This window comes from Myxocyprinus asiaticus, chromosome 25, assembly GCF_019703515.2.
Source record: "Myxocyprinus asiaticus isolate MX2 ecotype Aquarium Trade chromosome 25, UBuf_Myxa_2, whole genome shotgun sequence".
Taxonomy (NCBI): Eukaryota; Metazoa; Chordata; class Actinopteri; order Cypriniformes; family Catostomidae; genus Myxocyprinus; species Myxocyprinus asiaticus.
In genome coordinates, this window is record NC_059368.1 from 25,717,757 (window position 1) to 25,731,269 (window position 13,513).

At 41.1% G+C, this 13,513-nt stretch overlaps 1 protein-coding gene across 3 annotated transcripts in view; it reads right to left on the reverse strand.

Moving 5' to 3' along the window:
* Positions 1 to 509: 509 nt before the first annotated feature.
* Positions 510 to 13,513, reverse strand: part of LOC127415935 (protein jagged-2-like) — an 84,443-nt gene continuing 71,439 nt past the window's right edge. For all 3 annotated transcript variants that reach the window (XM_051654955.1, XM_051654954.1, XM_051654956.1), the window contains 11 exons: positions 12,833 to 12,946; positions 12,619 to 12,732; positions 12,030 to 12,146; positions 11,832 to 11,859; positions 10,961 to 11,046; positions 9,932 to 10,045; positions 9,305 to 9,420; positions 8,715 to 8,966; positions 8,194 to 8,325; positions 4,813 to 4,969; positions 510 to 2,958 (listed from right to left, as the gene is read on the reverse strand). In XM_051654955.1, coding sequence (XP_051510915.1) covers positions 2,444 to 2,958; positions 4,813 to 4,969; positions 8,194 to 8,325; positions 8,715 to 8,966; positions 9,305 to 9,420; positions 9,932 to 10,045; positions 10,961 to 11,046; positions 11,832 to 11,859; positions 12,030 to 12,146; positions 12,619 to 12,732; positions 12,833 to 12,946 — 1,745 coding nt within the window. In that variant the 3' untranslated portion in view covers positions 510 to 2,443. The remainder of the gene's footprint in view (positions 2,959 to 4,812; positions 4,970 to 8,193; positions 8,326 to 8,714; positions 8,967 to 9,304; positions 9,421 to 9,931; positions 10,046 to 10,960; positions 11,047 to 11,831; positions 11,860 to 12,029; positions 12,147 to 12,618; positions 12,733 to 12,832; positions 12,947 to 13,513) is intronic.

Below are 13,513 nucleotides of genomic sequence, written 5' to 3' on the forward strand. Positions count from 1 at the left end.
CACAATAGCACTGGCATCAGGCTTACTGTTCGCATTATAGTACAAATGTTCTTCCTTGGGTTTTCCAGTTCCATTCCTTACCATACAAAGGCTCATTTCCCCACCTTACTTCCTTGACCCAAGTTCGATTACATCAGAAACATCAAACCCAACACTATGTGAAACATGACTCCTGTACTTCATCCCATTAGAGCCTGTTACTTACGGGACAAAACCATAACATAAACTTGCTGCATCACCATGTCTCCTCATAAAACATTCAGACCAGATGAAGCCATGAGAGAGATGTTGTCCATTGGCCAGCCAGCAGTCAGCCGAGAACAGGAGACCTGTTACTATTGGCTGCTTCCTGTCAGTGACATCTTGACTGGAAGCAAGAGTTCCTGTATTGATCCGGAGTCGTCCACACCTCTGGCAATGGAAGGGGTATTTTTTGGTAATACGATATGATGAAATAAGATTTATGCCTGTTCCAGTACTAAATACCAGCACACAGTGGTTTTCTTGAGCACATTGTTGTAAAATGCTTTAATAAATAGTTTGATTTATTTCTAAGAACAAACATAAATTCCACTAAATGAACCAAATAACTTTTTTCAGAGCAATTCAAAATAAAAAATAAAAATACATTTTATTTTTCTCTTAAAAAAACAGAACAAAATGAAACAAAAACTTCTCCTCAAGCTCCACCCCATTCCCTTCCTTAACGGACATTAAACTTTACTTGCTTAAATACTCTAGTTGTTTACTTGTATTTGATTATTAACCAGTTGTTCAAGAAAAGTTTTAAAAGGACAGATAACCCAAAAATGAAAATTCTGTCATCATTTACTCCCCTTCACATTGTTTACAAACCCATATGAATTCTTTCTTCTGTGGAACAAAAAAGGAGATGTTAGGCAAAATGTTAGCCTAAGTCACCATTCACTTTCACTGAATGGAAAACAAGAACAGCTTCAACATTCTTCTAAATTTCTCCTATTATGTTCCATAGAAGAAAGAAAGTCTTATGAGTTTGGAACAACATGAAGGCGAGTAAATGATGACAGAATTTTTGGGTGAATGAACCCTTCAAACTCTTCCAATTATTCCATATACGAAAAACAAATGCTGTCCACAAGCAATATTTAACATTGAGATGAAAGAAATCAAATCATAGCCAGCCATTTCTGAGGTTATCCATTTCTTTGAGTTGCTACCTCAAATAAAAATGCTTTACAACAAAATTGTTCCCTTCATGAAGCTTCAATCCAAAAAGAAGGTGAAAACATTTGGACATCATTTGACAGATCTGCATCTTTACAAGCAACAAGCAGCATGGACCAGCAGGCCTCGAGCCATGACTTTCTACAGGTTTTATGAAAACAGGTGTGGACAAGGAATCGGGATCTTCAAGGAGGCAAACACACGCCACAATACAGCACACAACTTTAAACGTGTCTTGCAAAGTGAAAACAAAAAAACAACAACATAATAGGATTATCTCTGATTATATTTGTTTTCTGACTGTGGGACGCTGTATACATCTTACAAAACCTGCCATGTCAACTGGCATAAATAAAAGGAATGGTGTTGTAAAAAACAAAACAAAAAACAAAACAAAAAAAACAGTAATAATCATAATTTCAATCATAATTATAATAATAATAAAAAAAGTGACTTAAGTTACTTAATTCAAATATACACAGCGACTCCTTTATTATATACATATTTACAGAATGCAAATACCTTGATGGTGATATGGGAGCTGCTCTTAAGACCAGCCTCTCCCCCTTGTAGTGTAGTGATGGTGTCTACCGTGACGGTAAGACTTTGAAAACCAAGGGGCTTGTCTGAAGGCACTTGAGACCGACTTGAAATACTGCAGTCTGTTTTTAAAGAGCATTCAGCCAAGACAACAGAAATGACAGAAAAGAAACAAGGCCACTTTATAGGCACTCTAGTCCTCCTCATGGACAACGAGCTTGGTAAGGCATGCGTAGAAGGAGAACAGGTGGAATGGGGCGACGCAAAAACAGGAACCCCCAAAGCCAGTGTCCCCTGTTCGCTGACCCCCCCATACATGGTCTGCACCAAAACTGGGCCACTCACAACAAAACCAAAACCACAACCATTTTGTAAACAACAACAAAAAGTATTTATCTGGTTTCTCTCGTTTTAAGAGTTCTTTAGTCCTGCACTTTATTCCAGCAGTTATTTTCAAAAACACAAAGTGAGGTTTCTCTCTGCCTCCTTATAAAGAAATATAATTTTGCTTCCTCTGTACATTAAAAAAAAAAAAAAAAAAAAAAAAAAAAAAACGCGAAGGAAAGAAATTGGCCACTTTGCCATTCAGCCTCAAAACATCTCGAAGTTGAACATAAAAATAAAAAACAGGGAAAACTCGGTCTTCGATTCTGAGATGGCCTCTGTCTCCTCATCCTGCTCTGTCCACTCACAGAGCTCATACACAATGCTCCTTGTGCTCTAGGCCGGTGGTGGCATTATTGACATTTTTACAGTTGTTGTCTTTGGGGCCGAAGCCTGTCCAGTGGGGTGCTTTGATGGAGGGGCTGCAGCCGTCGCTGGTCCGCGTGGTGCAGATCAGCTCGTTCTTGGTCTGCAGTGCAGCCTTAGAGTACTTTTGGATGGGACATTTTCCCCCTTCCGTCCCACACCACTCTTCCACCAGCTCCAGCTCTTCTTCTTCTATCTCCTCCTCGTCCTCCCCACTGTTGCAGGTCTGATCTGGGGAGCCCATGAGCTTGGTGCGCTCGTACTGCGTGTCCCGGTTGTCCTTGTGTTGCGGCCGTGACACAGGTCTCAGTGGTTCCCACTGGTTGTTGACGCTCTCCTCCAAAGGCATGCGCTCCCGCCTCTCGCGCTCTTTTCGCCGCTTACGGATCCACCACACGCAGACAATGATGCAGAATACCCAGAGCAAGCAGAGGACAACACAAAGCACGGGCACCAGGTAGTCTGTGCAGAAAGAAACTCGAGTCATATTTGGAAGGTCTTAAGATTCATTCCATGGAGAGAAAAAAAAAAACTTGAATAAAAAAGGGATTAGAAGATGTTGGAAGGATTACAGATACTAAAATATATATTTTTTATGATACCAGTCAGTTTGCATTAACACCTAAAGACCCTGCATCCACTGGAATGGACATCACATGTTAATGTAAATGATGAATATACACTACCGGTCAAAAGTTTTGAAACACTTACTCATTCTTTATTATAAATTTTTTTTCTTCACATATTAGAATAATAGTAAAGTCATCAAAACTATGGAATAACATAAATGGAACTATGGGAATTATGTTGTGACTAAACAAAATCCAAAATAAATCAAAACTGTGTTATATTTTAGCATCTTCAAAGTAGTCACCCTTTACCTAGAATTTGCAGACATGTACTCTTGACATTTTCTCAACCAGCTTCTTGAGGTATCACCCTGGGATGCTTTTTAAACAGTATTGAAGGAGTTCCCATCTATGTTGGGCACTTATTGGCTGCTTTTCTTTATTATTTGTCATCAATTTAAAAAACTTTTTTTTATTATAAAATTTTTGTTTTATAATGAAATTAATATGGTGGCACAATTATATTTTTGTCTACAAAACTAATTTCAAACATTTAAACATACGTCTTCAGATCAAAAGATTTTTAAGATCGTGAGAAACATTTCAGTCAAGTGTTTCAAAACTTTTGACCGGTAGTGTATGTATGTATGTATGTATGTATGTATATATATATATATATATATATATATATATATATATATATATATATATATATATATATATATATACACACACTACTGTGCAAAAGTCTTAGACTCATAAGATGTTTTACACAAACATTTTTCTTAAGATAGTTATTTATTTCTTCAATTTTAGTCAATAGGAAATATACATTTTAGACTCCCAACCATTCCTTTTGCTAACTGAATAGAATAGAAGAACAGGGAGCCCTGCAACAGATGGCATTGCCTCCACATTGCCCCCCACTGAACATCGAGTCAGTCTGGAATTACATGGTGACAGAAGCAATTGAGACAGCCTAAATATATAATAGAACTGTAGCGAATTCTCCAAGAAGCTTGGAACATCCTATCTACCAACGACCAAGTAAAACTGTGTTCAGGTGTACCAAACATTGATTTAGCTTTTTTATGTTTACTGGCTTTGTATGATGTTAACTGATAAATCAAAACTATATATGGCATTATTTTTGAAGACATTCTCACTATGCAACATTTTTCACAAGTGCCTAAAACTTTTGCACATTTGCTGTGTGTGTGTATATATATATATATATATATATATATAATAGACTTGCCATTGTATATAATGTTGTTAATATTAATCCAACTACAATATAAAGAAGCAATGTCTACATAAATGAGAGCTACTTGAAGGCTATATGCCATTGTTTTAATTTTTTTATGTTTACATTCATATTTAACTTTTTTAATAAAAGTGTTCATAGTGGGAATCATAAATTTTACTGGTATTGGTATGGACTATTGAAATTTTAAAAGCAATTCTATTGCTCACAATTATTTAAGTTATTGCTCTTATTCTAATTTTGTCCCAGCATTCACTTTAACAGTGTGACAGATGACTGATGGAGAAGTTGAATCACTATCACACAGGTTTATGGCCTCCTGCCCACTGCTGGGTCCACTGAGCCTCTCAGACCCCTTCCTCCTGTGACTCACAAAGACATTTAAAGCTGCACTAATTGGTGGAGACAGGGAACTGACACTCAGTCGGGGGATGAAGGCTGGCTTTAGCCTTGATGCCAGTTGGGCCCTGTCCTACTCACCCACTGGCTGGAACATGACCGGCATCTCCACTTTGACCTCGATGACGGCAAGCATGACGGTGCTGTTGTGTCGTTTGGACAGCGTGCTGACGATGGTACTAGCAGCTTCCTGGATCTGACTGTGCTCAGGCTGCTGTCCTTCATCCTGTTGGAATGACTGCAGGACAAACATTGGGAGATTTAATACATGTGTGATTATTTTATTATTATACAATCATCTCAATTACCACGTTTACAGGCACTTAAGAAAACAGTTTATTTCAGGGTTTTAGCAGAAAGCGGAATTCTGAAATGTCATGTAAACTAGAATGCTGGTTTCCTTACACCATTTAAAGGATTAAGAGAAAGCGGTTGAACACACCTAGGTTTCTCTGAGAACGCAGCTTAATGTGGCCATGTAAATGCATAAGCGGCGTTCTGATGTATCTGAAGAGTGCACGTGTGTGGAACAGACCGGGATAACAAACACCATAGGATGGAGCCCAACAACATGTCAACACGGTGGATAGAATTCAACATTTTTAGGAGTACAGTGGGAAAATCACATACATTATACACTGATTAGCCACAACATTAAAACCACTGACAGGTGAAGTGAATAACATTTATTATCTCTTCAATGACACCTGTCAAGGGGTGGGATATATTAGGCAGCAAGTGAACAGACAGTTCTTGAATTTCATGTGTTGGAAGCAGGCAAAATGGGCGTAAGGATCTGAGTGACTTTGACAAGGGCAAAATTGTGATGGCTAGATGACTGGGTCAGAGCATCTCCAAAATAGCAGGTCTTGTGGGGTGTTTCCGGTATACAGTGGTTAGTACCTACCAAAAGTGGTCCAAGAAAGGAACCCTGGTGAACCGGATACAGGGTCATGGGCGTCCAAGGCTCATTGATGCGCGTGGGGAGTGAAGGCTAGCCTGTCTGGTCCGATCCCACAGAAGAGTTACTGTAGCAGAAATTGCTGAATAAATGTAATGCTGACCATGATAGTAAGGTGTCCGAACACACAGTGCATCGCAGCTTGCTGTGTATGGGGCTGCGTAGCCGCAGACCAGTCAGAGTGTCCATGCTAACCCCTGTCCTCCGCCAAAAGCGCTTACAATGGGCACGTGAATGTCAGAACTGGACCATGGAGCAATGGAAGAAGGTGGGCTGGTCTGATGAATCATGTTTTATTTTAGATCATGTGGATGGCCAGGTGTGTGTGCATCGTTTACCTGGGGAAGAGATGGCAGCAAGATGCACCATCGGAAGAAGGCAGGCCGGCGGAGGCAGTGTGATGCTCTGGGCAATGTTCTACTGGGAAACCTTGAGTCCTGGCATTCATGTGGTGTTACTTTGACACGGACCACCTACCTAAAGATTGTTGCAGACCATGTACACCCCTTCATGGCAACGGCATTCTCTGATGGTAGTAGCCTCTTTCAGCAGGATAATGCGCCCTGCCACACTGCAAAAATTGTTCAGGAATGGCTTGAGGAACATGACAAAGTGTTCAAGGTGTTGACTTGGCCTCCAAATTCCCCAGATCTCAATCCGATTGAGCATCTATGGGATGTGCTGGACCAACAAGTCCGATCCATGGAGGCCCCACCTCGCAATTACAGGACTTAAAGGATTTGCTGCTAACGTTTTGATGCCAGATACCACAGGACGCCTTCAGAGGTCTTGTGGAGTCCATGCCTCGATGGGTCAGAGCTGTTTTGGCACCACGAGGGGGACCTACACGATATTAGGCAGGTGGTTTTAATGTTGTGGCTGACCGATGTAAACTATACCCATTTATACACACCAAAGTAAAATATTGACTGTCCCTCACATATGCGCTCATACACTGGGGGAATCCCTGAGTTTTACATAAGAGGGAAACCCCACTATTGCAGCGTTTATTAATTTATGAATTACAACTCTTAAGAACCACAAGACATAAGCGAGCTTACAGCGGGAAACACTTCAGGGTTAACACAATGGTAAATGTCCTTCGTCTGTCACCGTAGTACTGGGTTCTTGCCCACAAGTCACCATCCGATGCATTCTCGATATTTGGCCTGATCAAGAACACATCCTGGTAATTTTAGGGGTCTTACCTTTGGTAAGAGGTCAGAAGGAGACTTTAAATTAATCTATGCTGATATATTAGTAAAGGAACTAAAAGTGAGTGCAAACCTCATCAGAAATAAAGGTTGAACATGCATCGCCTCAACCCACATCTCAATTATTTCAGCTCTACTCTGTTTTCAACATGCAAAAACCTGCAGCTCTTCTAAGTTCCTGTCTACAGGCTCCATTTTAATGAGTCAGGACTGGAATTTAAACACTGAGCTTCAACTCAAGTGACATGTTAGAACATTGCATGGATTTAGACTATTCTGACCAGGTATTAAGGATGCATTTGAAGGTAACCACTATTTATAAGCTACTTCCGTGAGCCAGAATGTTTCACTGAATGCAGAACTGGATATGCCTTTAAATAACACAAAACTTACCTGATAGCACAAAGATAACATTTTTGTTAAAGCTGAAGTTTGTAATTTCTGCATCACTAGCATCACTAAACAGAAGTGCAAAATGAATGACTGTTTTTGAAAATGTTCCCTTAACACTCCCCTTTGACTACGATTGGGGGGAAAACAGATAGTCCTGCCCCAAACTCACACCACTGGTTGAGCCTATGTTGCTGTGTTGGGCTGGTTGGGATTCTCAAACAAATAGAGCAATGTTGTAACAGCACCACAGAGCCACATTGTTTTCACTTTGCAGATAAATCAACCCGGAAATGGCTTGCTTATATAGTTGTTTCTGCATATTAAGCTGGGATACCGTATTTTAACATCGGATAGATTACACTTAGATTAGCTTTAGATTTGAGTGTTTTCGATTGGGAGTGGATTTGTGATGCAAAGTTATACTAATGCTGTGGCTTATTTGGTTGTGCAAGCTTTCTTCATTTGTCTTAAGGCAAAAGTGTATATCCTAAAGCCATGTGTACGATGTGCTGGAGCCGGTTCCAGCGCGCTCTGTATGCGTGTGGGTGGAGGGAATGCTGCAATGCAGTATGGCCTGCTGCTGGTCAGTCAACTGAATCTCTTTACAACATAATGGGCTGGTTGGCATTGCTCTGGGCATCCGGGTATTTCAAGGAACAGTGCTCGACTCAGTGAGGAACTCAAATTTGCATTCATTAACAGATTTGTGGTCCCCTGTGGTTTTGACTTTCTATTCCACTGATAATAGATCTTAACAGCCACACACACTGTTGTGTGCATCATGTAGTCATATGGAGGATTCATGAATATAAAATATGTGAGGATAGAAAGCTCTCCCTAGATGAGCTATGTGGATAGATGGCCAAAGCAAGAATCTTCAAAATGTGTACTTACAATGGCCACCTCTACTGCATCCTGGTTTGTATAGGAGAGGTCACAAAGAACCAACAGTGTGTGCTCTTTTGCCAGGCTCCGCGTAGAGGGCATATACCTCAGCTCTGCACAGACGTTCTCCACTGTTGTTCCCTAGAAGGCACACAATGTATTTAGAGAAGGAATCTTCTCTAGAAGAACAAAACTATTTTGGATTCTAATTTGATTGACTTAAGAGAGGGATAAAATACATCAACTACTTTTCATGGAAGGTTTAGTCATTGAAGTTTCCATATGAATTCTTGCTAAGAAAGTATTATAATATTACCATGGAATTTTGGAAATGGCTCCCTGGTAATACCATGTTTGTTGACATGTTGCTCTGGTAATACCAGGCTTCAATATTTTTTTGACAGAACTATGACATGAATTTCTAAAAATGGACAACGGCAATACTATGGCATCTAATACTATAACAATGCTTTTTATAAGGGAACCAAACACTAACATAGCCAAGGGTGTAGTTAAATCTGAATACTTACAGTGGGTAGTTTGTCCCTGTTGAATACAAGGGTGATGCGAGCACAGCTTTTGTCCAGATAGACTGAGTTGGGCTCACATTTGGTTTGTAGGGTTGGGACGGCTTCAGGCCTGGAGCAGAACCCCCAATGCTGGCAAGGGGGAGAGAGGCAGGTCAGGAAGTTATGCTCCTGGCATTCACGACCTCCTGGGCAGGAGTGAAGCTCTCGCCCCGGCGTCCCAGGCAACAGACACGGCCGCCGCCCACACACCACCTGAGAAAGGGGCAAAGGTCTCGTTAACACACTAACATACATACATACAGGAGTAGTTGACATAAAATACTTTTGGGATGCTGGCATGTGCTGTAGTGTGACATGCTAACCTCAAACTAAAATAAACAGCATTTTGCAAATTGTTTAGATTAATTATGCAATTTATTCCTATTATATCTTATAAACTTAAAAGCACATAATGGTACACATGTATATTTACTAGTGATGCATATAATTTCAGGAGGAGAAACATGGAGATTGTGGATGTGTAAATTAAACAAATAAACACGTAATATAGAAAAGAAGGTTCCATGTGTTTTTGTTTTTTTGTCAATAACCTTGGTGCAGTCCACTTTTCCGTTGACACATTGACAAGTGTTGCATTCTTCCTCCCAGTGGCTGCCGTGCAGGAACTGAAGTCCAGCATAGTGACACGTCTTCCCGATGCCAATGACTGTGAAAAACACAAACATAACCACCGTAAGACCAGCGCCAATTCTAATTTAAGACCAGATACTTTTCCTGTCTGGAATGAATACTCTTAAGTCACATGATCCCAGGTCAGTGCTCCAACACAGATGCCTTTCACTTCATTCACTTTTAGGAACTATATTCCCTGTTTGATATTCAATGAATAGTTCACCCAAAAATCCTTTACTCACCCTTATGTTAGTTCAAACCTATTTGACTTTTGTTCTTCCATGAAAACAAAATGAGATGTTAGGCAGAATGTTAGTCTCAATCAACATTCATTTCCATTGCATATTTTGTCCATATAATGAAAGTAAATGGTGAGTGAAGCTGTAAGTCCCTAACATTCTTAATCATCTTTTGCTTTCCACAAAAGAAAGCCATTCAGGTTTGAAACAACAAGAGGGTGAGCGAATGATGACAGACTGTTCAGTTCTCTGAACGGTTCCTTGATGAAATGATCCATAATGATTAAACAATGATGGATTTCTTACAGTCTTGACATCGAGGTCCGGTGCGACCAAGTGGGCAAACACAGCGGAAGCCATTGATCTCATCTACACAGGTGGCACCATAGGCACAGGGTGATGACTGGCACTCATCAATGTCTGGTGAAGCAAAGAGAACATACATTTCCATCAACACTAGGGACATGCAAAACTCATCAACTAGTCTGTGGGTTGCCTGAACGACTAGTCGACTAATCGGTCATGAGGAAGCACGATATGATCAGGCTGCTTTCAGGTTCATCTAACCCTGATGTATTTATTAAGAGGCATTTACATAAGGCACATTTTTTGCATACAAAAACAGCAAGACTTGAATTAAACAGAATGCGGAGACCTTGAGGCAAGTTTTTAAATGTTTGACTTCTTTTTGTTTGTTTGACATGCTGTCTTAAAAACAGACAAAATGCAATGGGCAAAGTTGCCCATCTGAATAAGGCTGTAGCAACAGTGCTTTAAAGGGGAATCATTGTAAGGCTTTTCCAAGAGGGTTTTGCATGCAAACTGTCTAATAGCTACAGCACACTGCCAGCACGCTAAATACAACATCGTCGAAGCATAGCAAAAAAGAATTAGGTAAACTAGTCAACCTCAATAATCGAATAGTCGGATATTGGATGACTAGTCGACCATCTTGACCCATTCCTAATCAGTACAGTTATTGACTCAGGAGAATACCAAATTGTTCAGTAAATTAAAACTGTGATTCGAAATCAATATACTTTTCTGCTTTTTAGGATTGACTGCGTTCCCATGGTTGCAACTCGGAAAATGAAGCTGGGGAAATGCATGGAATCCTTAAAGACTATTTTCTATGTCAGGGCCATCAATGTACACAAGAGACAAGGAGAGGGGTGAGAAATTTTTCCACTGGTTGAAAAATGTATCTCCTCTGTCCGTTTGTGGATGCGAGCTAACCTTTGACCCTGGCAGAGGTCAAAGGGCATGGGATGCTCAGAAATCCACCGCCACCTTTTTTCTATACATCCCCATTCTTTTCTCCTCCAAGATACTCACTAATACGGCAGTCGGGTCCGGCGAATCCAGGGGCGCATTCACAGCGGAACCAGTTCACCCCATCCACACAGATTCCACCATTGTAACTGCAGGGAAAGATGCGGGGACAATGAGGTTATTCGCTGCAAAAGACACCATCACCACTGTGATTGAGATAATACTGCCAATATACATGTTTGAAAGAGAAAAAGGAAAATGGGGGGAAGGGAGGACACAAAACCAGGACAGAGAGGGAAAAAAAAGAGTGGAAGACAGAGAGCGAAGGAGGATGCAAGGGGGTTAAAAAGGGCCTCATTCCGTTTATCAATACCCAAACCTTTCAGATGCAAATCCCCCCGCTGCCTCCTTGCTGGGATGCCCTCCCCCTTCCCCACCCCCTACTCCCACTCCCCTCCTCCCAAATCCCTTGCTCCCGGGTCAGCGATGAAGAAAGGCAAGAAGACAGAGAAGGGTGGAAGAAAGAGAGCCTGTCCATCCCCTCCTCCCTTCACCGCTGGGGGTGCTCTTTTAGGGCCATCGGCTCTATTATGGTCCTCATTAAAACCAGCCCAGGGTCTCCTGAGCTGTCGGATTTAGGGGTGATTTAGGGACATCTTCTCCTGTCTTTACAACCAGCATCCCCCCCACAACCCCTCCCACTTGTCCGCCTTCTCCTTGGTGTATCCGCTCGCAGAGAATGGGGGTTAGTGGGGTGGTGCGGGCCAGGAACAACAGGGTGGAATTGGGCAGAAAGCCACATTAAAAGGGTCATTCCTAGCTGTCTATGTTGTACAGGGAAGGGGAGGGTCGGCACAGATAGGGGAGACAACAGCCTTGGGAGGCAATGAGTAAAGGGGGGGTGGCTACTGCAGAGCTGCATAGTCTTGCTTACCAGGGGTGAGGGTTGCAGTCATTGGTGTCTGTAAAGAATAACAAGATAAAAAAAAGAGAGAGGGACATTTCAGTCAATATGAGACATTTGCAAATTAACTGTTTATAATCTAACACTTTTGTGGATGGTGATGTTTGCCTTTCAGTGGTATGCAGACATGCAGTGGCATCTAAAATGTAAATGGGGGTATTCACTCACTCTGAGCGCAGGTGGGTCCCTCCCAGCCGTCTTTACAGATGCAGGTGAATGTGTCACCACCACCCACACACGTTCCTCCATTCAAGCAGGGGCTGGATGCGCATGTGCTGTTCTTTACTGAAGAAGAGAGACGAAAAGAGAGAGACACAGTAAGTCAGGCATTCTGAAAACAAAATGACAAATTTGAATCTAAAAGGAGTGCTCACAATTGGCTTTAAGCATGCAAAAAAACATCTGCAACGTGGTATGTCGTCACACTCTAGGGCTTCTGTTTTTAATAAATCACAAATAATGAATAATAACACATTAAAATTTACCACCTACACTTGAAGTTTGTATTCTTTGTACTGCACTTAAAGTCCATTTGTGTAATTTAGATCCTATACTGGTCAAATGTCTGTTCGTTTTAAGAATTTGCAGGTCAGATTTCACTAAACTTCAAATAAGAGGTGGACCATAACGTACGGTATGCTGTCAAAGACTAAACTTCTTTGCATGTGCACGCCTTTCCTCTCTTTTGTTTTCGCATGCGTATGAATTGAAGTGAATGGAGCACAAACCCAATGTATCTGGACAGAGGTCTACTCACCTGTGTTGCACGTACTTCCTCTCCATCCAGGTGGGCAGGCGCAGCGGAAACTGTCACCATGATCATAGCAAGTCCCTCCATTGTTGCAAGTGCTCGCATCACATTGACTTTCACCTATACACACATAATAATTCAATTATTATGATAAATCAATTGTTAGTAGTCAGTTCACATATGCAGCAGACTATATAATAGGAAAAGAGGAAGTACTCACGTGAATGACAGGTCTTGCCTTTCCAGCCATTGGCACATTCACAGTAAAAGTCGTTGACTAGATCGACGCAGTGGCCGCCGTTCTTACAAGGTCTTCGACTACACTCGTTCACATCTGGGCACAGATATAAAAGCGAGATAGGGTAAGGTTATGGTAAGATACAGAGCAGGTCCAAAATTAACACTCGCCAGTAAAAATTGGTTTTGGTGATCAAATAAAACAGCAGCTGGCTGGTAACTATATCAGGATCTGCAAAATAATACATAGTTTAAACTGATTTAAAAATGACTGATCGCGGTTATTTGATCTAAATGTGGTTATTTGAGATAACCGCAATTATTGTCCACTTCAAATTTCAATCACATTTTAATGCCCAAATAAAGAACTTTTAAGTGAAAATATAAATGCTATGTTTGTGTGTCATACAGTTGAACTCAGCATACGTCAACCAGTGCAGCTCCTGTCCAGAAGAGTGCGTGAAGTGCTTCTAGTTGCTCTGATGCGCACGCCGCCAGCAAAGGCTTGCGCCAAACGCCCGCGAAAATATAAACAAATAAATATAAACTTTGATAGTAAATGCAAAGTGCTCTAGTTTCACTTTAATTTAACGATCAAGTAATGTCAAATGTTCCTGGTCATAGCGGGTTCATAAATACAGTGTTAATGGACATGCAGTGGCAC